Source organism: Giraffa tippelskirchi, chromosome 4, assembly GCF_054371585.1.
Source record: "Giraffa tippelskirchi isolate mGirTip1 chromosome 4, T2T-mGirTip1v1.2.pri, whole genome shotgun sequence".
NCBI lineage: Eukaryota > Metazoa > Chordata > Mammalia > Artiodactyla > Giraffidae > Giraffa > Giraffa tippelskirchi.
In genome coordinates this window covers 117,213,981-117,239,539 of record NC_137278.1, presented here as the reverse complement: position 1 = coordinate 117,239,539, position 25,559 = coordinate 117,213,981, and the positions used below count along the sequence as shown (strand labels likewise).

The 25,559-nt window shown below is 35.9% G+C and overlaps 1 protein-coding gene across 11 annotated transcripts in view; it reads right to left on the bottom strand.

The window, feature by feature from the left end:
* The window catches only part of LRRIQ1 (leucine rich repeats and IQ motif containing 1), a 223,146-nt gene that overhangs the window by 61,858 nt on the left and 135,729 nt on the right, over positions 1-25,559 (bottom strand). For 2 of the 11 annotated variants that reach the window (XM_081596139.1, XM_081596143.1), the window contains one exon: positions 1,858-2,197. The exons of the other annotated variants lie outside the window; for them this stretch is intronic. In XM_081596139.1, the coding sequence (XP_081452265.1) occupies positions 2,172-2,197 (26 nt within the window). In that variant the 3' untranslated portion in view covers positions 1,858-2,171. Of the gene's footprint in view, positions 1-1,857; positions 2,198-25,559 lie in introns of those variants that run through there. 11 annotated transcript variants of the gene reach the window in all.

The window sequence follows — 25,559 nt, the reverse complement described above, 5'->3', positions numbered from 1 at the left end:
CTTGTGGATAGCTTTCGGAAAATAAGGAATAATTTTGAAATAAAATTTTCCATATTTTGTCTCTGAGGAATTTGTAAATTTCTTCTAAACCTATTCAAATGTTAAATTATGGGGATAAAAAAGAACAATAGACATTCTAGCCATAGGAAATTACATATGAGTTGGCCAAAAACCACAGTAATCTATAATGCTATACTTTTCCTATCGTAAATGCTTCATGAAGAATAGTTTTTTCACACACTTGAAGAATAAATAAATTTGTGACTGTTTAAAGCATAGTTTTTGTCTACACTCTCTGAAATACTAATTTTTAGCTTCATGTGTTTCTGTGCTACAAAAGAATTATAAAACAACATATTTTGACCTAAAGGTACGAGAACTTATTGATGCCTCCTTTTTTGTCTTCTCCTTTTAAACTTAAATGTGAATAGTTTAGGTTAGTGTTTGAATTTGTTTTTCAATTAAGAAAACAATTTTGTAAAGAAAAAACTTTTACAGATTGAACACTCAAAATCATAGTAACAGGACATAATATTTGGTTAGATTGACCATATATCTCTAGGGTGGCTTTAGTCTGAATTCCAGAAGAAGGAAAGGAGAAGTAAATCATTGGTTTCACATTTAAAACTGACCAGGAGGTACTGTTGTGAGACAGTTCTCCACTTCTGAACATCCCTGAAGTGTGGCACTAACTAACTGGCATTTTGTTCCAGAGTATTTGAAGCTGAAGTTCCAATACTTTGGTCACCTGATGCGAAGGGCCAACTTATTGAAAAAGACGCTGAGCTGGAAAAGATTGAGGGCAAGAGCAGAACAGGGTGGCAGAGGATGATATGGCTAGATAGCATCACTGACTCAATGGGCATGAATTTGAGCACACTCTGGGAGAAATTGGAGGACAGAAAAGCCTGGCTTGCACTGAAGTCTGTGAGATCACAGAGTCGGACATGGCTTAGCGACAGAACAACCACAACAATATTTTTTCAAAAACATTTGTATACTCAACAGCCTTAGAAGATAGTGACAGTGTGTCCTTTGAAGCAAAGGGTAGATTTGCTGGGTGTCCAGTATAAGATGTTTTCCCATCAGTACAAAAGGCAAGTTAATTTGCAAATCATTATAAAGTATTTGAACTTCCTAAACTTTCTCAGTTGTGCCTAAACCTAAACTGAGTTTCTTAGCTGTGACCTAAACCTACCCTGAGCTCAGTATCCACTTGGACTCCTTCATTTTAGTCCCATGGAAACTGAGGGGCAAAGGGAACCAACACAAATGGTCTAGTGCTCAGGCTGCTTGTTGTGAATAATAAAGTCCTTTGTCCCTGACCTAGGAATCTTGTATCTTCTGCCAGCATTCACAAAATGATCTCAGGCTAACTTTCTACTTGAAAGTAGAATCAAATCTCAAACTCTCAGAGTTGCTGACATAGAGAAATTTTAATTTCACAACCTAAAAGGAATTACCAATAATGGGTATATATAACTATATAATGAATCATTGCTGCTTTATGAAATGTTGCTTAAGCTTGTGTGTACTTTTATCCCATTCTTTTGATTGACTCATTTAGTGGGAATGCAGTTAGTAATCACAAGTGTATAATTATTGTTTTTTAGCTCTACAGGAGTTTTAAGGAATACTTAACTTACAATATTCTAGAACTAATTATGTGTCAATTTTGCCTGGCTGTGGCTATGATTTTAAGACAGCTGTTATGTGAATTAGCACAAACAAACCTTATGCCAAGAAACATTTTCTAAAGCAGAGAGGGAAACAAAAAAAAATCTTGAAATCATGGAGACCTTGGCTCAGATGTCAAAATTGCCATTTCAAAGGTTTGTATCCACCAGAGACAAGAAATGGTAGTAATCTTTTTATTTACAGTACTCAAAGGATTTCATAATTTTGCCTCACAGATTTGCAAGAAATATATCATTCCCATTTTATAACTGATAAAACTGAGATTTTAAAGTGGTAACAACCAAATTTTCTGCTTCTTAATTCAATTCTTGCCTTACCACACTAAGCTATATTAAATTTGTATCATTCTGAAATGATAAGCAATGTTTTAGCAATGTATTTTCCAACATAGTAAAATACATTGAAAGCCAACTCTGGTTACTATTTCTTTTCCATATATTGAAAATCTTTCAGTTGTATAAGATCCCTTGACTTTAGAAAAGATGCTTACAGTGAGTACCTAGAAGGAAAACAAAAGGTAAAATTGGTGAAACAAAGTACAGAAATACTTCTGGGCAAAAAAAGAGCTATTGAGTTTCATATTTTTACAAGAAAGTTTCAGATGAAAGACCCACGTTGCAAGAAGAAAAAATTCATAAATATGAAGTATGTTGGTAAAATCAAACACAAATTGACAATATAAAGAGCACAATAACATCTTATAAAATTATGTCACAAGTAAAATAGAGAAATATTAATATATAATTTAGAATTGAGCTGAGGTAAGTTAAAATGTCCTATGATTTTTATATTGCCTAGAAAGACAAAAAGATGATGTTAACTTCATATGTTAAGATTTCCAGAGTAAAAACTAAAGTGAATATATATGGATAATATTATTTCCACATTAGTAAAAATAAGACAATAGAAATAAAAGAAGTACATAATCCAAAATGAAACAAAGAAAGAAAAAGAATGCAGGGTATTCAGGCTAATAGAAAGCAGAAGATAAAATACTCCTTCAAATATATCAGTAATTATATTATACATAAATGGTTAAATAACTCAGTTAGCATATAACAATTGTTTCTAAATTAAAACAAAATAAAATCCAAGAGCCAAACTTAAATCACAAAGGTGCAATAAGGGTGAAAGTGAAAGGATATCACACACACAAAAAAAATAATAAGAAAAAGAAAGCTGGTGTTGTCACAGTAACATAAGACAAAATAGACTTTTGGGCAAAAACAAACAAACAAAAAACCACTAAGTTTGCAAAATATTTACTGTGCTCAGTTGCTCAGTTGTGTCTGACTCTTAAACATCATTAAACATTAGTGTTGTTTCAAAATGATAAAAAGTTCATTTGACCAAGAAGATAAAATACTTTTAAGAGTGTAATATAACCTCAAAAATAATATAAGGTGTCTTCTCAGACACAATGGAAATATATTAGAAATCAATACTGGAAAGATAACTGGAAAGTCCCCAAATACATGGAGATTAAACAACACTGCTAATCATACATAGGTCAAAGAAATAATCTCAAGAGAGATTCAAAAATATTTTGAACTAAATGAAACTCTGAACTAAATGAAAATGAAATGAAAACTTATCAAATTTGTAAAATGCAGGAAAAGCAGTACTTATAGGGAAATTCATAGTAATGAATGCATTTATTAGGAAACCATGCTAAGTCACTTCCATCGTGTTCGACTCTTTGTGACCCTATGGACTGTAATCTGCCAGGCTCCTCTGTCCACGGGATTCTCCAGGCAAGAATACTTGAGTGGGTTGCCGTGCCCTTCTCCAGATATTAGGAAAGAAGAAAGACCTAAAATCAATAATCTAAGTTTCTACTTTAGGAAATGAGAAAAAATGAAAAAATTAAATTCAAAGTAAACAGAAGAAAAGAAATAGTAAGAATTAGAGAAGAAATCAATGAAGTTGAAAACAAGGAATTAACGGAGAATAGCAGTGAAACCAAAAGCTAGTCCTTTGAAAAAGTCAATAAAATCAATAATAGCTAGGAAATCTAAGAAAACAAAGAAACAAAGAACACAAATTACCAATGTCAGAAATAAAAGAGTGGACATCACTACAAATCCCACGGACATTAAAAGAATAATAAAAATATGCCATGAACAACTCTATTCCACAAATTTGATAACCTGGAAGAAATGGACCCATTTCTGAAAGACACAAATTACCATAGCTCACACAAGAAGAAATAGACAGTCTGAAGAGGCCTATTTCTATCTGAAAACATGAATCAATACAGACCGAATCATCATCTATACAGAAAATCTAAAATAACAAAAAACATTCTGAAGCTAAAGTGATTATAGCAAGGTTGCAGGATCTAAGGTAATATATAGAAGTCAATCACTTTCCCATACACCAGCAACAAATAAGTAGAATTTGAAGTTGAAAACCAATACCACTTACGTTGATATCCTCAAAATTAAAGGTTTTAGGGATAAATTTAACAAGATATATACAAGATCTAGATGAGGAAAAACTACAGAACTCTTATGAAATAAAGAACTAAATAAATGGATAAATATTCCATATTCATGGATTTGAAGATTCAACACTGGCAAGATTTCAGTTTTTTCTAACTTGATCTATAGATTCAACAAAATCCCAGCAAGTCATTTTGTGGGTGTTGGCAAACTGACTCTAAAGCTTATATGGAGAAGCAAAAGATGTAGAACAGACAACACAATACTGAAGGAGAAGAACAAAGCTCACTGACACTACTCCAAGAGTTGCTATAAATCTATAAACAAAGACAGTGTGGCACTGGCAAAAGAATAGCCAAAGAGATCAATGAAACAGAGTAAACAGTCTGGAAACAGACCCACAAAAATATGGTCAACTGATCTTTGACAAAGGAGAAAAGGCAATACAATGGAGCAAAGATAGTTTTTTCAACAAATGGTGATAGAACAAGTGGACATCCACATACAAAAAAATAAATCTAGACACAGATATTATACCATTCACAAACATTAACTTAAAATGGATTACAAACCTAAATGTAGAATGCAAAACTCTTAAAACTCCTAGAAGATAACACAGAAGAAAACCCATGTGACCTAGGATATGGCTAAGAATTTTTAGATCCACCACTAGAGGCAGGATGTATGAAAGAAATAATTGATAACTTGAAATTCAATAAAATTAAAAGTTTCTGTTCTGCTAAAGATAATGTCAACAGAAAATAGACTGGGAGAAAATATTTGTAAAACACTTATCCGATAATGGATTGCTATCCAAAATATACAGAGGACTCTTAAATCTCAAGAGGAAGAAAATAACCTGGTTAAAAAATGAGCCCAAGACCTTAAACATACTTCACCAAAGAAAATATACAGATGACAAATAAGCATATCAAAAGATGCTTCACATCCTATGTCATCAAGCAAATGCAAATTATAACAACAGTGAAATACCACTACACACCTATCAGAATGCGCAAGGTCCAGAACTGTCAATGCCAGACGCTGATGAGGATGCAAGACAACAAATCTCTCATTCATTGTTTGTGGGAATGCAAAATGCTACAGTCACTCTGGAAGACAGTTCAGTTTCTTACAAAACGAAATATACTCTTACAAAATAATACAGCAATCATATGCTTTGGTATTTACCCAAATGTGTTGTAAATTCATGTCCACACAAAAACCTATACAAGAAGTTTATAGCAGTATTATTTATAAACGCAAAAAATTGAAAGCAACCAAGATATTCTTTGGTAGGTGAATGGATAAATTGTGGCACATCCAGACAACAGAATATTATTTGGTGAAAACAATTGGAAAAATAACAAAAAATAAAGAGATCAGCTATCAAGCCGTAAAAAGATATGAAGGAACTTTCAATGCATATTACTAAGTGAAAGCAGCCAATCTGATCAGATTACCTACTACATGATTCCAACTATGTGATTTTCTGAAAAGACAAAATTATTGATACACTAAAAAAAAAAACAAATCAGTGTTTTCCAGGGCTTAAAGCAGAGGGAGGGATGAAGAGGTGAAGAACAGAGGATTTTTAGATCAGTGAAACTATTCTGCATAATACCATAATGATGCACATGTGCCATTAAACATTCTCCAACACCTATATAGTGTACAGCACCAAGAATGAGCCCTAGCAAACTATGGACTTTGGGTGATGATGTGTCAATGCAGGCCACTGATTGTTACAAACATATCACTCTGGTGGAGGACAGTTATAGTGGGAGAGGCTGTGCATGTGTGAGGTGTATGGGAATTTTCTGTACTTTCTGCTCAATTTTGCCATAAGCCCAAACTACTTCAAAATATTTATTTAAAATACTTAAAACATTGTTTTAAAATTAGTATCTTTGTTGCCTGTGTATTCAGTCATGTCCGACTCTTTGCAACCCCATGGATTATAGCCCACTAGACTCTGTTCATGGAATTTTCCAGGCAAGAATAATGGAAGGGGTTGCCATTTCCTACTCCAGGGGATCTTCCCAATCCAGGGATCATACCCATGTCTCCTGCATCTCCTGCACTGGCAGGTGGATTATTTACCACTGAGCCACCCGGGAAATCCCATCTTAGGTGAGCTGTATATAAAGGTTTTAGTTCACCACACTGCCTGAAATAGAAATCTCTTAATAATTGCCATGGAAGCAGAAGCTCCACAGCCCAAGTCTAATAGATGATAAACTGTAGTGAGAAAGTACATTTCTGATATAGCTGGAGGAATATTTGGAGGTAGAGATAAGATTTTAGCAGTAGAAACAGTTATAGTTTTCTACCAAGGACTTATATGCCCAGCAGAGGTCAGACACTTCCAGTACATTATCTCACATTGGGGTTTCCCTGGTGGCTCAGATGGTAAAGAATCTGCCTGCAATGCGGGAGACCCAGGTTCGATTCCTGGGTAGGGAAGATCCCTTGAGGAAGGGAATGGCAACCCGCTACAGTATTCTTGCCTAGAGAATTCCATGGACAGAGGAGTCTGGCAGGCTACAGTCCATGGGGTTACAAAGAGTTGGACACAACTGAGCGACTAACACTATAACACACACATATCTCACATTATCCCAGAAGTCTACAGCATTATTGCCATCTTAAAGATAAGAATGTTTCAGCCCAGAGAGGTTGCATATAACAATACACAGTAAGTGGTACAGCTAGGAAATTTAAATTAATCTGAAGCTCCTACCAGAATATTTTTTAACTAATATAATCATAATGTTTTTACATCCCCACCAGGGAAAGAAAGTCCAGGTCTCAATTTTATCTACCTTCATATGGGACCTGGCTTCGAACTGGGACAGAGTTCTGGAGGGCCTCGACTGTTTAGGGTTCTTTAGTTACTGAATATCAGCAACTTGGAAGGGGATTTCCAGGGGAGTAGCTAAAGCTGCCACAGTGCCTGGTATGGCAGTAGTGAGAAGACACTCAAGGAGTAGCTATTTAAGATAAGGATGAATTTCAGCACTTTAACTAGCTGTCCCAGTCATTTTGAATATGCCAGTCTTTTTTATCAGCTCTATTTAAGTGCTCTCCGAAGTTTAGAGCATTATGCTATTTCATAGTGTCTATGATGCTTTGATCTTGACGTTGCTGGAAAATGACCATTGGAGGTTTTCACATACTAGGTCAACTACCACCTGTGTGCCAGCTCTGTGTGCTAAGTTGCTTCAGTTTTGTCCGACTGTGTGACTCTATGGACTCTAGCCTTCCAGGTTCCTCTGAATATGGCATTCTCTGGGCAAGAATACTGGAGTGGGTTGCCATGTCCTTCTCTTGGGGATCTTCCTGACCCAGGGATCAGACTTGGGTCTCATACACCTCCTGCACTGGCAGGCGGGTTACTCACCACCAGTGCCACCTGGGAAAGCTATCTTCTAAGCTTCCATCTATTACCAAAAGCATTCTGAGTTCAGAGAGGATAAAATTTAAACAAAAATTTCATATCTTGGCATCAATAAAATAAGATGAACAAATTATTACTATTTTTATTAGCACACTGTATTCTACAATATGAAATGCAATTATCCCTAACTGTAAATCTTGGATCATTAAACTAGCCTACCCAGAACAAGAATAATGCCACAAGATATTTGATTGTTACTCTAATATAAATTTGATATATTTTGCACAGATTGTTTCATTTTTTTATTGAGTGCTATCACCAGGTATTATTCTAATTGGTGAGGATCTAGTAGTGAACTCATAAAGAGTCCTGAACTTCAGCAGCATACAGAATAAAGACATTTTAGTTACAGCTATGAAACGTATACCTCTGCATGTGATAAGTACTAAAGGTAAGTTAGTCTGTCCTGGGTTCAGTGGGAATATATAAGAGGGGAAATAGTCTTTGGTAAAGTCTAATCAGACTACTATTAGGTACACTATTTTTATGTTGTGCTTTGAGGAGGCCTAGGAGGCTTTGCAAATACATCTCAGTGGCTGCTATCGGAAGTAGCCAAGAGATCAGACCCACTTCCTAAACCAGAGCAGATGTACTCAGCTATTTTACACACTATATTGCATTTGGGGTAATATTTCACTTGAAGAAAGAGGTTTTCTGCTAAAACAAAGTTTGAAAACCACTGATCTGGTGGACAAAGCATGAATTTCAGCATGAAAATGTTTAAATTAAATTTCCAACTCTACTGCCCATTTATAATTTGACTTCAAATAACCCAAACCACGTCTAAACACACGACTGACAAACAAATGATCTCAAGTGATTCTGATCCTAGCTTTCAGTCAAACTGTGAAGAAAGCGATGCAAATCATTCTGGTTGGGCTGCTGTGCCTGCAATAGCCTTCATTGCATGCTGTGATTTACAAGAATTCTGGAACTCTCCTGTATCCATTATGTGTCAGAATATTCATGGTCTTCCTTCTTTGTAAGGTATATAAAAAAAGCATATCACCATAATGATAAAGATGGCAATATGTGTGAGGATGCCCTTCACATTACATTAATTTATATTTAATTCTTATAAAAATTCTGAGTGATGCTCACTATCTTTAAAGTGAGGAGGCTCAAAGAATTAAGTAATTTTTCATGGTGACAGTGGTGAAGCTTGATTTAAAGTCAGTAGTATTCTCTAGTACTTATCTTCGGTCATGTCACCTCTCTACATCAACTTTCTATAACCTAGATATGATTACATAAAGATGGGCATGGGAAGCTGTGTACTTCTCTGAGGTAGGCAAAGGGATGTATGAAAGAAATAGTTACACGTATCACTTTAAAAATGCACTAAAACAATAAAACTGCTTGAAAACAAATGAGCATTTGTTCTAAAAATTAATAGATCACACAAACGTCTTATTTGAAAAAGACTTGCATATGTCACTAGTTGTGAAATGCTACTATTAAAGTACTCAGAGAGATGCATATACACAGAATTAACGTAGTTTTATACCATGACAGGATAGATAGCATATGTAGCTCAGACTAAGAGGGCTGACAAATCTATGTAGGCATACTAACCTTCCTGGCTAAGAACCAGGAGTTACGCTTGTTACATAGAACTCTCAAGGGTACCATGCAATCAGAGGTCACAATCGAGGCAACAGAAGCAATGTCACCATATCAGAGAATGGGCCAATTCAGATCTGGTCCCTGACAGTCACTGAGGTCAAGGCTTGCGGCTAATAATTGTATTAAACAGGAATATTCCCTGCACACTTTTAGAATTGTCATCTGAACAAACAAGTCCAGGTCATCTGTGGGTTAAATCTCAGTTCTTTTTCCTAGTACTTAGAACTTACTTTCTAGTCTTAATCCCTTATAATTTTTAAACTTACAGCTGTAATTTTCTTTTGATCAAGTAAATGCTTAGTAATTTTATTTTTGTTTTCTGATCTTAACAACAGCAAACTTTCATGCATGCATTTATCACTTAATTCCATTTTATTATTTGCTGCCAAATGTAATTTTAAAATTCTGACTATATGACAATAATCACGATTTAAACTTCATATTTTAGTGTATATAGTGCATTATAATTAAAGTAATAAGAATAATCTTATACTCAAATTTATTAATATCAAATTTTAATACTATTTATGTATCATTGCATCTATCATTTATATGAAAGCAACTAAATTCCAAATAGCAATTTTATATAAAAGGTGTGAAATTTACAAATAGTAATTAAAATGTAACAAAAGGTATATTTATAAATAAGTAGCTGAATCATGTATTTAAATCAAATAGGGAAAATAAAATATATATGAATAGGGTCACATTTAGATTTACATGAGATATATGATGTGCAATATTAGTTCACTTTTTCCTCAATGTAATTTGGAATTTATGAATTATACTGAAATCACACATGATTATTTTTTTTTAATTTTGGTCTATGTTTTCAATTTTATGATAAATGTTTAAAACATCTTTAGTTGCCCTACTCTTTTAGTTGCAGCTTTATTTAAATAAAAATCCTTGGGAGTTTATTATTTTTACCATAAAATTTTACTGTTTTGTATATTTCTCACAAATCACACTTGGGACACTGTATATTCTTGAGCTCTCTTTTGTTCATATAATTTCTAACATGTAAGAAAATCAAGAGTTTGATTCCTGGTTTTACTTTATGTTATATTTCAGTTTGAAAATGCTTATATTTAATGTTTAAATTGTACACAAATATACACACATACCATACAACCTCACAGGGTAGTTCCAAGTGAAATACTCAATAAACTAAATATAAGGCTATAAGATTAAAACTGGCAATAGTTCAATATTCAACTGCATAAGACTGAAACTATTTTTTTCACAGCTGCATAATTAGTATATTATCAATAGAAAATTATGGTCCTATGAGGAATAGGACACATCACATTCTAAAATAGCTTCTAAGATCATACTATTCTCACTGTTTTAATTAACTCTATAGCTTTTAGTTGCTTATTTTATAATGATTCTTAAGAATGTGTGAGATCAAAACGGACAATGTGTAGTTTGATAAACTGCATATCCCTGTGAGAAGTGTAAATCTCAGCTTAGTTTAAACAGCTCAGATTAAGTGTCAATTTCAGAGATTTCTTTCCATATTTACTCTTTTAAAAGTATATTTTAAGTTTAGCTCTAATATATTTTTAATACATAAGTTTATTAACTGTACAAGGAGAAGAAGTATCAAACATATGTTAAACATTAAAACTGTTATTTTAAGGAAACACTTCTTGACCTCATTAAAATAATTAACGTTTCATAACATTATATTTCACGTCCAAGTTATGAAAAAGCAAAAAAAAAATTATCAAAACAAACTACAGTCAATTACATTTTCAGATCAGTAAGATGCACTTGTAAGGGTCTTTCTTTTCCTAATCCAATTGCCAAAGGCACTTTAGCAGCTCAAATAGGTGGTTAGAATCATTTCTGCCATGATTTCTGAAATATACAGGGTTTTGTTGTTGTTGCTATTCTTTTATGATTTCCCCTTTCTATAGCTATAAATACTAATAGAGACAGAAGATTACTCACATTTATTCACACACACATGTGCATATGGAATTGGAATTAATTTTAACATCCCTGTTCTCAAACTATTCTGGCAAGTCACTGAAACACTATTAGTTTTGATTTATTTACTTATTTATTTTATAATGTGAATTACCTTAAAAGAGAATTGAGGAACTGTACTACAGTTAATCTTTTTTTAGAGACACCTGGTGATTTTCCATCCTAGTAGGCAATGAAATCAATAATTTTGATTGCCTTAAACATGGTGAATAATAAGATAGCACATTTCATTTTGATTTTTTCATATTTAAGATACATGATTTCACTTTAAAAGGAAACACTTTAGTTAAACCGTCTTCTACTTTTTTAAATCCTATGGCATTTGACTTGTTTCTAAAATTATCTGAGTTTCGCACTCTAAGACCTGGGTCACAACCTTATTTAGGGACAGGAAATAGTTATCAGGTCACTGAGTGGTCAAACAAAAAGGATTTGAAATGCTTCAGCACTTGGGACTCCACTCATCGAAATGATTGACTTCTATGTTGTTTAAAGGTTGAAGTTTCTTTACTGGAACTAGTCAGATTATGCCTATATGATCACAGCAATTTTAAGAAAAATCTACAGGGTACAAACATACATAAGAGTATAAATAAACAGCCTTATACATTTACAAAAAAGGACCAGTCTTTAGGATATGCACAGATATTTTAATTAACAATATATCTGAGTCCAAGGCTAATATAAGTTCCTTGGCATTTGAGTGCAATAAAAGGGGAGAAAAGCAAAGGGAACATAAATGTTATCTGTCTATGCTGTTTTTCTTCTAGAATAGACTAAAAACATGCCATACTGTTTAGCAGCACACTTTACTATCATACAGGATAAAATCATATAATTATTCCTGTATGATAATGATTAACCTAAGCATATTTTTATATTCATCTGACGTTACTTCAAGTGAATACAATCCATCTCCGATGATGCAAATAGGCAAAACAGGGAGAAGTTGGGGCAAAATGAGTACATACTTGATATGTCATTTAGCACTGGATCAGTTTCCCTAGAGTTCCCTAGATATTATTAGAAATCAAAATGATCATTTTGCACAGTTTCCATGGCAAGCAATGTCAGGGATTTTATGTAAAAAGAAGTTTGTGGCTGGAAAAAAAAGAAGTTTAATGTATGAAAGGTGATGGAAGAGAATTAAGCCGAAGTATTGCCTGCATAACTCATTTTCTCATGCTTGAAAGGATAAGAAAAGGACATTATGAAAACTGTACCAAATTAAGGTATTCCATATTTACATAACTTTTCCATATGATCACTAAAACTTTCAGAAATAGATGTTTTATTCCACAAATGCTAAAGGAAGCAATCCTATCACTGATGGACAGAAAGTTGGAAAATTAGGCACAGATTTTATTTTTAAGTTTTATTTTATAATAAGAAACTGGGCCATTAAAACTATGTAACCAAAGCTGGAGTGCGTGCACTGGAAGGCCCCCGCAGTCTTTTACAACTTTTCAGAGGCCTCGGTTGTGAACTGGGTTTGCACTCGGCCAGCAGAGCAGCTCTGACCCGCGCGGAGCACTCCTTCAGATCAACACTGCCTCAGGCCTTTCTGCTTTCTCCAAGAAGGCTAACATTTCAGGCATCAAGTTGAATTTCTTCTGGAGATGATTAACCCAAACCCATGACAGATTTTTTCCGCGATATCCAACCCCTTATGTTTATTTTATCCTGGCTCTTTTTTGGATGTACTGGACACAAGTAACTTACTCATTTTACATGTTAAAGTACTGGTGGAGAGCCATTAATTCGCTTAAAAAATGAGAAAATATGTCAGTGTGCTGGGCTCTATTGTGTAAGTTCATATTAACTGTATGATTTAAAATTTTAAGAAAGATGTTTCTCCTCTAGTATAGAAATTTTTAAAGCGTTTCAACACATCTCAAGATAGGGATCTTCTACTTTTTGGGAAATGCATTCTTGTGGTGTATTAAAAAACACAATGTTAGAAGGATCAGTTACTGTTTCCATAAGCCCAGTTTGTAGGGGGTTTCAACTAACCTAAATCTTGGCATACACAGTTTAGTTAATAGTCAAATAAAAATATATAGAAGAGTCTATTCTCCTTCTTATATGCCAATCCATGTCATTGTCTCTATATCGATGGCATTTTCTTCTTATCATGGGTGAGAAGAGCTGTAGGAAAATAATTCAGGTGTTTTTAAAAATTTCTTAAAGTAAAATATTTTAAACTAAGAGGTGATTGGATGACTTCTTTAGAGATGACTATTAACATTTTTTTTAAAAAAGGACATTTTTTCTTCCTTGAAGAAACAGTGCGAAAAGGTAAAATTTTCATAGTTTTTTAATAGATTTTTTCTGTTAGGATGATGTAAGGTTCTAAATGAAACAGGATTTTCATTATGAACATTTGAGTTACTTGAAAAATATTAAAAATATTTTAAATATTGACATTCAAATACATAAATTAAGCATAGGAATAGAAATATTTACTAAATAATATATTTGAACATTTATTCTTCTAAAATTAATAGAAATGTATCAAAGGAAAAAGACATAAAGTTAAATTTAGGGGACATTTAAAATGTAAAGCCTTGGTTTCAACATACTGTCTGATAAGACAAGTAGTTTAAGGAAAAAATGTATAAATTCGAATGCAACATCTCATACCAAGAATAAGAACTCATTTCATGAGATAGAAATTTGTATAGAGGTATAAGTGCAACTACATGAGAATGGACACAAGCACAGGAGGAGATTGGAAAGCAGCTTCAAAGTGTTCTAGCACCACAAACACAGATAATTCCATCTCAACATAAGTGTGTCATTTATAAGCGGCAATTCTGGGAGCTAACTTTGAGTTTTATCTCAACTTTGAGTTTAGCATCTGGCTGATGACAAAATGTTGACTCTATGGTAAATAAGTTTTAATTTCTCAGGATTAAATCCAAATATTAGTTCTGATAGTAATTCAGAAAACTAATCTACAAACAGTAATTGATATAATCTTTTCTCTTTAGGAAAATCTCTTATATAATTTAAGGTTACTGGTGCAAAGAACCATAGGACACATTTTAGAAAACTTCAAGGGATAATTTTACTTCCATCTAACATGGACAAAACACTGCGAAATTGTCAAAATGACAAAGCTTATAATCACAACAATTATAGGAAATTAATTCATGGTCCATATTAGTCTTTTTATTCTTCTTGAATAAAGTTGCAAAATAAATTTTATCTTTACAAAATATATATCAATATCTGAGAATATTTTATCTCTAAGTTGAGGATAAAACTAAGTTAATTTTTATAATTAGATTATTACTGGAATGTTTAAAGATATCAGTTTCTTCTTTAATTCATGCTTCAATGGGGCTACTCAAGTTCAAGACCTTCTACAGAATGAAGAAAAGAAATGACAAGGGATAGCATATACATTGGGGGTGGTAGGTTAATGCAAGAAGTGTGACTGATTGATTGACTGACATGACTTAAAAAATCTGGATTAAAGCTGCCTATCAAATTTGTCCAGCTAAAATTTAGAGTAGAATGGATTATTGACCAGAATCTATGTCTTGTCTATTCAGGTATATGCATTTAGCTTCACCTGAAAAATCCCTTTCCATGGAAAAATGATCAGCTAAGTAGAATAATAAATTTCCCGAATATACATACACCATATTTTAAAATACAATGTTTCAAAGTGTATGGAGTTACTATAATCAAATTCTAATTTGTACAGATTTCATTGTAAATGACTACTGCTCCTGATAATAGCTAACGTGTATTGAGCTTACTATGCATTAGATACTATTCCCAGCATTTTATATGTACTGATTTATTTACTCAAATCTGTGAACTCTGCATTATTTACCTCATTATACCAATTTCATAAATGAGGAAACAGACACTGAAAGATTGAGGGTGTGACAGTCTCATACTTGTACCAAGGGGCAGAGCTGGAATTTAAACCTAGATAGTCTGGCTCCATAGCTCATTCTCTTAACCGTTAGGTTGAGTATTGTTTTTTAACTAAAATAATGATTTTTAAAAGTCCTATGGAAGATAATGAAGCTTTGGGGAAAACATATGGGATCCCACAGTTTTATTAAGCTGCTATAAAATATCAATGGAATATAGAAAGTATTTAGTTTTCTTTAAACACAAAAACAAATAGTGACTTTATTACCCATCTCTTCTAGAAAATGTTTCAAAAACTATGAAACCATAAAATGAAAGGATGCTATTTATAATGAGGAAATTTTCAAAATCCAAAACTTCACAGCTGGTGGAGCTTAAGTAGGAAATGATTAAATGAATTCCAAAGTGTGCTAAGTAGATCTAAGGGGTGGCTGAGACAGTGGGACCTAAAGCTTGGATGTGAACACTAAATGAGTTGTAAGTTTAAGTTGGGAATAGGCCAATATCTGACTTTGAGTAATAGCAATTGGCAGGAGGAGTGTTTCTGAGACTCCAAAGATATTTCTTTTTTAGAGTCAGAACTGCTTATTAATTCAACAAATACTTATTGAATGCCTAGTATAGATGAATCTAATAATGTTGCTTGGTTCTGGAGATGGAAGGAAACAGAAATATGACTAAAACTTGATCCCTGACTTTAGAAAGATTTATAGTCAGTGGAGGAAATAGACAAAAACATATAGTTATAGGATAGTATTTAGCAGACATAACAGAGGCCTATGGGAAGCTTGGTGTTATTAGGAATGCCTTACAGATGAAATGACATTTATTTATCTGAGTCTTGAAGGATAAGTAAAAGTCTGAAAGTAGAAAGGTGAGGAAAAGCATTAAAGATAAAGAAAGTGGCATGAAAATGTGAAGAGCAGGGCATTTTTTGGAAAGAACAAGCACTCTATTATAGTTGGGGATATACTGAACTAGTTCAATATGGTTATAGAGTATTTGGGGGAGAAATGATACAAGGTGGTAGTGGAAAGGTATGCTGGGAACAGTATGTAAAGGGTATTGTATGTTTAAGATGTTGGAATTTGTACTAGAGGAAACAGAAAGACATTGTGAATTTTAGACAGGGGTGTGCTGTGTGAAGAATAGCAGTTTAGGAAGTCTTTGCTATGCAAGTATAGAAGATAGCATTTATAACATTACGAGATGTGTGAATATTATAAAGGTGACCATGACAATATTTCAGGGCAAGAGACATCGCAGGCAAAGGCTGATGCGGGGGTAGTGCCTACAATTAACAAATGAAAAAGTGAACAGAATTAAGAATGATTCTCATTTATCTAGGTTAAGTGAGTGAATGACTGCTGATGCTCCTAACAGAGACAGCAAAAAGGATCAAACAGGTGGGTGCAGTGGAATGTATATATACACTTCATATCAAACATACTGGGTTTCAAGCGCCTAGGGAAAAATCAAAGGGTGAAGGATGGAGGTAGATATTTAGTTGTCACTGCCTGTAAACATAAGTTATATGAGAGAATTAGGTGTTATATTCTTGATCTTTTCATCACGCCTTGGGAATAGGTCTGATTTGTACTTCCATGATGTTTTCTTTTGCCTATTTATAAGTCTCATCAGCTGGACTCGAGGGTAGTTTTTTAAAGGCAAAATTATGTCTTACTCATCTTTGTAGCCCCTCACCTACTATAATGTCTGGTCAAGCAAACATTTGTTGTATTTGTAAATAAATATGTGGACTGAATACAGAATAACATCAGACACACACAAAACTCTAAAGGATACTTCTCTTTTAGGAACAGAAATAGGCAGAGAAGACAAAGAGGAGTAGTAAGATAAGTAGGAGAACCAGGAGAGAACTGGAATGAGGGTGTAATGGGAGAGAAATTCTAGGGAGAGAAATTCCTAAAGAAACGGCAAGTAGAAAGAGGGCAGAAAAGAGGTTCCTGAGTTCAGCAATTAAGAGGTTAACACTGATTACTGTAATGAAGGTAGTTTGAGTACAATGATGAGAATGTGACCAGAATGTACCCTCTGCATAGCTTTATGAAAGGACTGTACATGAGATTATAAATTTCAGTTTATTAGTTTGTCTCTTGTTAGGCTGAGTTTCTAAATCAAGAATTAATTTTTACTTCTGCTTCCAGCCTCAAATACAATAAAAGAAAGTAGAAGCTTAAAAATGTTTTTTGTTTTTTGTTTTTTTTTTTAGAGAATAAAAAATGCTCAATAAACAGAAGGTGAGAAATGGAGATACTAATTAGGCTGCCTAAGAAGGCTGATAAAAAAGAGAGATGGATGGATGGGGTAGTGGCTCGAAAAGGAGGTAGCATCACATTTTCAATAATAAAGATGCAACTTATTCATAGGCTGACTTTAAGAAATAGATATAATACAGGCAGAAATTTAAGAAACAAGGCAGAAGACAACTAAATGTGAGACTATCACGGGATCTGCAGAGTAATATCCACAGCAAGGATGAAAAGTTTAGCCTTGGAAAGAAAGCGAGACCACTATTTAAGGAGAGAGTTATAGTGAAGTTGGGAATGTTAATGGGAATAAAAATGATTGCTGCCACATACTGAACACTGGGCTAAGCAATGGTTTGGCTCCTCACAACTGCTCTATGGGATGAGTATTATTCTCTTCATTGAATAGGTGAGAAGTAACTTAAACATGGGCTTCCCAGGTAGTGCCACTGCCTGCCAACACAGGAGATGCAAGAGACTTGGGTTTGGTCCCTGGATAGGAAAGATCGCCTGAAGTAGGAAATGGAATCCACTCCAGTATTTTTACCTGGAAAATTCCATGGGCAGAGGAGCCAGCAGGCTGTGGTCCATGGGGCTGCCAAGAGTCAGACACGACTGAGCACACAACTTAAACACACTCATACTTTGTGCTTGCTATTTCTCTGTGTTCTCCTTACATCTTCATGTCTACCGTGTTCAGCCTGCTCCAAGCTACCATCTCCATGCTGGACTGACTACTGCACTGACCTTCTAACTTTTCTCATCACGTTCACTCCTGTTTCCTTTCTATCTGCTCTCCATACCACATGTTTCATAATCATTACTTGAACAACACATCTGACCATTTCATCTTCTGCTTATAATGACTATTGTTCTTGGAATACAGAAAGCCAAATCCTTGACATTGACTAATAAGGACAAATTAAAACTGTTCTGTCCTCCACAGTGACTGTGTCAATTTACACTCCCACCAACAATGCAAAAGGGTTCTCTTTTCTCTGCCCCCTCTCTAGCATTTATTGTTTGTAGATTTTTTGATGATGACCATTCTCATCAGTGTGAGGGTGTACGTCACTGGAGTTTTGATTTACACTGACATTTACACTACCATGTATAAAATAGATAGCTAGTGGGAACCTGCTGTTTAGCACAGAGAACTCAGTTCAGTGCTCTGTGGTGACCTAGATGAGTGAGCTGCGGGTAGGTGTGAAAGGGAGGTTCAGGAGGGAAGGGATACAAGGATAGATATATTTGATTCACTTCATTGTACAGCAGTTGTTGTTCAGTCACTAAGTCGGGTCTGACTCTTTGTGACCACATGGACTGCAGCACGCCAGGCTTCCCTGTCCTTCACTGTCTCCCAGAGTTTGCTCAGATTCATGCCCATTGAGTCAGTAGTGCTATTCCAATAAAAAAATTAACACCCCCCCAAATTAAGATATAAAGTTTCTCTGTCCCCTGCCAACTTCTCCAGCTTCATCTGACTTCTTGTTCTCTGGCCAAACTAGCCTTCTTTCAATTCCTTTAATGGCCAAGGCTATCCTTATCTTCCAAGTCTTTCATTGGGCCCCCACTTTGGCCTGGAACACTCTTTATCCACAACTTCTCTCTTTGTCTAGTTACTCCTACCCAATCTTCAAATTCAGTTCTAGTGTTTCTTCCCTAAATTCACAATGAGTTTCCCTTACTATTCCTCAATAGAACTTTATTCTGTTGTGTCGTTATACACTTCAGTTCAGGTCAGTCACTCAGTCGTGTCTGACTCTTTGAGACCCCATGGACTGCAGCACGCCAGGCCTCCCTGTCCATCATCAACTCCCAGAGTTTGCTCAAACTCATGTCCATTGAGTCAGTGATGCCATCCAACCATCTCATCCTGTGTCATCCCCTTCTCCTCTCACCTTCAATCTTTCCCAGAATCAGGGTCTTTTCCAATGAGTCAGTTATTCGCATCAGGTGGCCAAAGTACTGGAGTTTCAGTTTCAGCATCAGTCCTTCCAATGAATATTCAGGACTGATTTCCTTTAGGATGTACTGGTTGGATCTCCTTGCAGTCCAAGGGACTCTCAAGAGTCTTCAACACCACAGTTCAAAAGCATCAATTTTTCAGTGCTCAGCTTTCTTTAGAGTCCAAGTCTCACATCCATACATGACTACAGGAAAAACCTAGCCTTGACTAGACGGACCTTTGTTGGCACTTATACACTTACATGGAGAAGGAAATGGTAACCCACTCCAGTGTTCTTGCCTGGAGAATCCCAGGGACGGGGGAGCCTGGTGGGTTGCCGTCTATGGGGTTGCACAGAGTCAGACACGACTGAAGGGACTTAGCAGCAGCAACAGCAGCAGCAGCATACACTTACATGAATGTTAATAAATGTCAGTCACCCTCTTCCCTGCTTCTGTCAGTCAGTGAACCCCATTACTTATGGCCTGTATTTATTTTATTAACCACTGTATCCTCACCTCCTTACCCAATGCCAAGCACGTGATAGATATTTAATAAAGATGTGTTGCTAGGTTACATAGGAAAGACAAGGAAATAAGTCTGAGTTCCATTCTCAATTTATACTTTAAAGGCAATTACATTCAGTCACATTAGTCTTTTATTCCACTGCTGGCCTGCATGTATCTTTTCATTTTTGAAATTTCTGTATATTACCTTTTGGCCTCACAAGAGAAAAGATAAAGGTTTAGTCCTTTTATAACACGTCTACCATAAACACATATACTTCATTTTCCCATTTCTTAGACAAATAATAATTTTTCGGTTAGATCACAATTTAATATTAAACTATTTATGACAATGTAAATATCAGTTATACCTGAGCCATAAATATGAGCCATGGATGGTGTATGTTTTAGTTTCTCAGTCATGTCTGACTCTGCGACCCTTTGTAGACCACCAAACTCCTCTATCAATGGGATTTTTCAGGCAACAATACTGGAGTGGGTTGCCATTTTCCTCCTTCAGAGGATCTTCCCAACCGAGGGACTGAATCTGTGTCTCCTGTGTCTTCTGAACTGTAGGTGGATTCTGGATTCTTAACCCATCGGGGTTAAGAATTGAGCCATTGGGGAAGCCCAGGAAGGGTTAATAGCTAGTTCTATGGTTTTTCTATAGTTGCAAGGAAGTGTGAGGATTTAATCCTCCAGTAAAGTAATTGTTAGAATTTAATCTCTACTGCTTACAGATAGCTGGGAAGAGAAGAGAAGTGAAAAGCAAAGGAGAAAAGGAAAGATATTCCCATCTGAATGCAGAGTTCCAAAGAATAGCAAGGAGAGATAAGAAAGCCTTCCTCAGCGATCAATGCAAAGAAATAGAGGAAAACAACAGATTGGGAAAGACTAGAGATCTCTTCAAGAAAATTAAAGATACCAAAGGAACATTTCATGCGAAGATAGGCTCAATAAAGGACAGAAATGGTATGGACCTAACAGAAGCAGAAGATATTAAGAAGAGGTGCCAAGAATACACAGAAGAACTGTACAAAAAAGATCTTCACGACCCAGATAATCACGATGGTGTGATCACTCAACTAGAGCCAGACATCCTGGAATGTGAAGTCAAGTGGGCCTTAGAAAGCATCACTACGAACAAAGCTAGTGGAGGTGATGGCATTCCAGTGGAGCTATTTCAAATCCTGAAAGATGATGCTATGAAAGTGCTGCACTCAATATGGCAGCAAATTTGGAAAACTCAGGAGTGGCCACAGGACTGGAAAAGGTCAGTTTTCATTCCAATCCCAAAGAAAGGCAATGCCAAAGAATGCTCAAACTACCGTACAATTGCACTCATCTCACATGCTAGTAAAGTAATGCTCAAAATTCTCCAAGCCAGGCTTCAGCAATACATGAACCGTGAACTTCCAGATGTTGAAGCTGGTTTTAGAAAAGGCAGAGGAACCAGAGATCAAATTGCCAATATCCGCTGGATCATCGAAAAATCAAGAAAGTTCCAGAAAAATATCTATTTCTGCTTTATTGACTATGCCAAAGCCTTTGACTGTGTGGATCACAATAAACTGTGGAAAATTCTGAAAGAGGTGAGAATACCAGACCATTTGACCTGTCTCTTGAGAAATCTGTATGCAGGTCAGAAAGCAACAGTTCGAACTGGACATGGAACAACAGACTGGTTCCAAATAGGAAAAGGAGTACGTCAAGGCTGTATATTGTCACCCTGCTTATTTAACTTATATGCAGAGTACATCATGAGAAACGCTGGGCTGGAAGAAACAAAAGCTGGAATCAAGATTGCCGGGAGAAATATCAATAACCTCAGATATGCAGATGACACCACCCTTATGGCAGAAAGTGAAGAAGAACTAAAGAGCCTCTTGATGAAAGTGAAAAAGGAGAGTGAAAAAGTTGGCTTAAAGCTCAACATTCAGAAAACTAAGATCATGGTATCTGGTCCTATCACTTCATGGGAAATAGATGGGGAAACAGTGGAAACAGTGTCAGACTTTATTTTTGGGGGCTCCAAAATCACTGCTGATGGTGATTGCAGCCATGAAATTAAAAGACGCTTACTCCTTGGAAGGAAGGTTATGGCCAACCTAGATAGCATATTTAAAAGCAGAGACGTTACTTTGCCAACAAAAGTCCGTCTAGTCAAGGCTATGGTTTTTCCAGCGGTCATGTATGGATGTGAGAGTTGGATGGTGAAGAAAGCTGAGAGCCAAAGAATTGATGCTTTTGAACTGTGGTGTTGGAGAAGACTCTTGAGAGTCCCTTGGACTGCAAGGAGATCCAACCAGTCCATCCTAAAGGAGATCAGTCCTGGGTGTTCATTGGAAGGTCTGATGTTGAAGCTGAAACTTCAATACTTTGGCCACCTCATGCGAAGAGTTGACTCATTGGAAAAGACCCTAATGCTGGGTAGGATTGGGGCAGGAGGAGAAGGGGATGACAGAGGATGAGATGGCTGGATGGCATCACTGACTTGATGGACATGGGTTTGGGTAGACTCCGGGAGTTGGTGATGGACAGAGAGGCCTGGCGTGCTGCTATTCATGGGGTCGCAAAGAGTCGGAGACGACTGGGCAACTGAACTGAACTGAATCTCTACTGAATCCAACAAATGAGAATTTAGCTGTAGCAGACCAAGCCCTCATTATTGAGATTATTTACTGAGCTATAAGTAACCAATATGGATAAAATGCAACTGAACTCTAGTTATATACCCACAAGTGCACTGGGTTACTAGCTGATCATATACCTGCGAAGACTATATGACTAATTAACAGTAAAATCTGCTGGGATCATTAGAGCTGATGGATTGCTTTAACTCAGTTTATTTGCACACTCACAGACTTGACTCGACTCTCACGCCCACACATTTCCTAAGTGCCAATTGGAATGATTAGGACATCAGGTATTGTTCCTAGATGTCACCATGTCCTCATTATACTCAGCAGGTTTTGAGGTCTCTTCTCCTTTGTCTTTCCTTAAAGTTAGGTAAATTTAGTGTTGTATGAAGCCTATTACATTTTATTCATTTAAGTTTTGATTTGAATTCAAAACACAGAGCTTCTAATAGAAAAAAAAATAGCATAACAGTTACAGATTACATTTCCTTCCTTGTGTAACTGACTTTCTTCACATTTAGTTAACCAGTTTTTTACATCTAGTTAGTTTTCTTTGTACTATCATCAGTGTCCAAATTCTCTGTTAGAAGGGTACCTCTACCATAGATTCATGAATTAGCATTCTACACACATATCTACATGTACATGCTCAGTCACTCAGTTGTGTCCAACTCTTTACGACCCCATGGACTGTAGCCCACCAGGCTCCTCTATCCATGGGATTGTCCAGGCAAGAATATCAGACTGGGCTGCTATTTCCTGTTCCAGGGGATATTTCTGACCCAGGGATCGAACCCGAGTCTCCAGTGTCTCCTGCATTGGCAGGCAGATTCTTTACCGCCGAGTGACCAGGGAAGCCTCCCTACACATATCTATAGGTCATTCCCAAACTCTTTTCCTGAGGACTGTATCTCCTATTGAATATGTTAGAGCACATGATGAGACAATGAAAACCTTTTTTGTCCCTCAGAGATGTTATCTGTCAGCATAGAATATCTATTCTTGAAACCTGTGTGTGCTCTCATCCTGGGATCTCTCGTCACCATCCCTTTGTTTCTTTCACTAGATCTCATGTGTTCTTTTTCATGGCTTACCTCTCCATCTTGTGGAGTGGTTCCTTCAGTAGCTTCCAGATCAAGGCTGCAAGGGAGCTACATTAAGACTTGATATGCTTTTATATTTTTTAATTTTATTAATAATTCACCTGTTTACAGAATTATGGACTTCCCTAGTGGCCCAGATGGTAAAGAATCTGCCTGCAGTGAGGGAGAGCCAGGTCGGGAAGATCCCCTGGAGAAGGGAATGGTTACCCACTCCAGTATTCTTCCCTGGAGAGTTCCATGGACAGAGGAGCCTAGTGGTCTACAGTCCATGGGGTTGCAAAGAGTCTGACACAACTTAGAGACTAATACTTTCACTTTTTTTTTTCACTTATAGATTTCTAGGTTAAAAATAACTTTGCCTAAGGATGTTGAATATACTGTTCCATAATCCTTTAGGGTTCAAGATTAAAGTGGGAAGTCCAATGCCTTTTAGATAACTGATCCATTGCATATGATCTGTTTTTCTTTCTGGAGGACTTTTAAAGTCTTTCCTTTGTCCCTGGTTTTATGACATCTTAGAAGATGTGCTACAAAGGTGATTTGATGTTTATTCATTTTCCTAACATGATCTGGAAACTGGAAATTCCCTTAGTTTGGGGAATTTGGGGGAATGATTTCTCTGGCAGCTTCCTTCAATCTATTTGTTGCTGTGTTCTCTCTTCCTGGAATGTCTATCAATTATTAAGGCTGGACCTCCTGGACTAAGTCTCTTTCCTTTATGTTCCCTCTCATGTTTCTTGCCACTTTGTATTTTTGCTCCAGTTTCTGGGAAATTTCTTTAACACTATCTTCTGACTTTATCTTTTGTCAAGATTTCATTTCTGATACCATATTTTTATTTTCAAAGAGATTTTTTAGTTCTCTGAACTCCCTCTTTCTTATTATAGCATCTCATTCTTATTTCATGGACACAATATTTTCTTGTCTCTGAAAATATTCATGGTATGTTCGAAGATTTTCTCACCTGAAGTTGACTGTGTTTGTTACTTTTTCTTAAAAGTTTCTTTCAGATGTTACAGTTTAGTTCAGATCAGCCGCTCAGTCATGTCTGACTCTTTGTGACCCCATGCACTGCAGCACGCCAGGCTTCCCTGTCCATCACCAACTCCCAGAGTTTACTCAAACTCATGTCCGTTGAGCCGGTGATGCCATCCAACCATCTCATCCTGTGTCATCCCCTTCTCCTCCCACCTTCAATCTTTCCCAGAATCAGGGTCTTTTCCAATGAGTCAGTTTTTTGCATGAGGTGGCCAAAGTATTGGAGTTTCAGCTTCAGCATCAGTCCTTCCAATGAACACTCAGGACTGATTTCCTTTAGGATGGACTGTGCTTACATCTAGAGGGTGCCTATAAAGCTGATAAGATACTTTAAATTAACTAATTTACAGGATAAAACAAGTGTATGATGTCAATCATTTCAGGGTCACCTAGGTGAATCATATATTGGTGAGGGTTTTCAGATCCATCACCTTTACCTGGAAGACCTTAGATTATCATTTAATTTTCAAAACATCATGAGAAGTAATGATTGGTGTTTACAATCTTTACAGATGAGAAAACAAAGACATGGAGCATATGGCCAGTGAGTATTTATGCAAGATTCAAACTGAAGTCTTCTTAGTCCAAATCCATTGTTTCTTCATTATCTCATGTAGCCTTCTTTAGATAGAAGACTACAGTCCTCAATGATGAACTTTCTAAGATATGGTAATAATAAATCTGACACCTTGATAGGATTATTAGCTATCCCAGAAATATAATAAGTGTCCAGGTGTTCATCTCAGCACTGTTTATAATAGCCAGGACATGGAAGCAACCTAGATGTCCATCAACAGATGAATGGATAAGGAAGCTCTGGTACATATACACAATGGAATATTACTCAGCCATTAAAAAGAATACAGTTGAATCAGTTCTATTGAGATGGATGAAACTGGAGCCCATTATACAGAGTGAAGCAAGCCAGAAAGAAA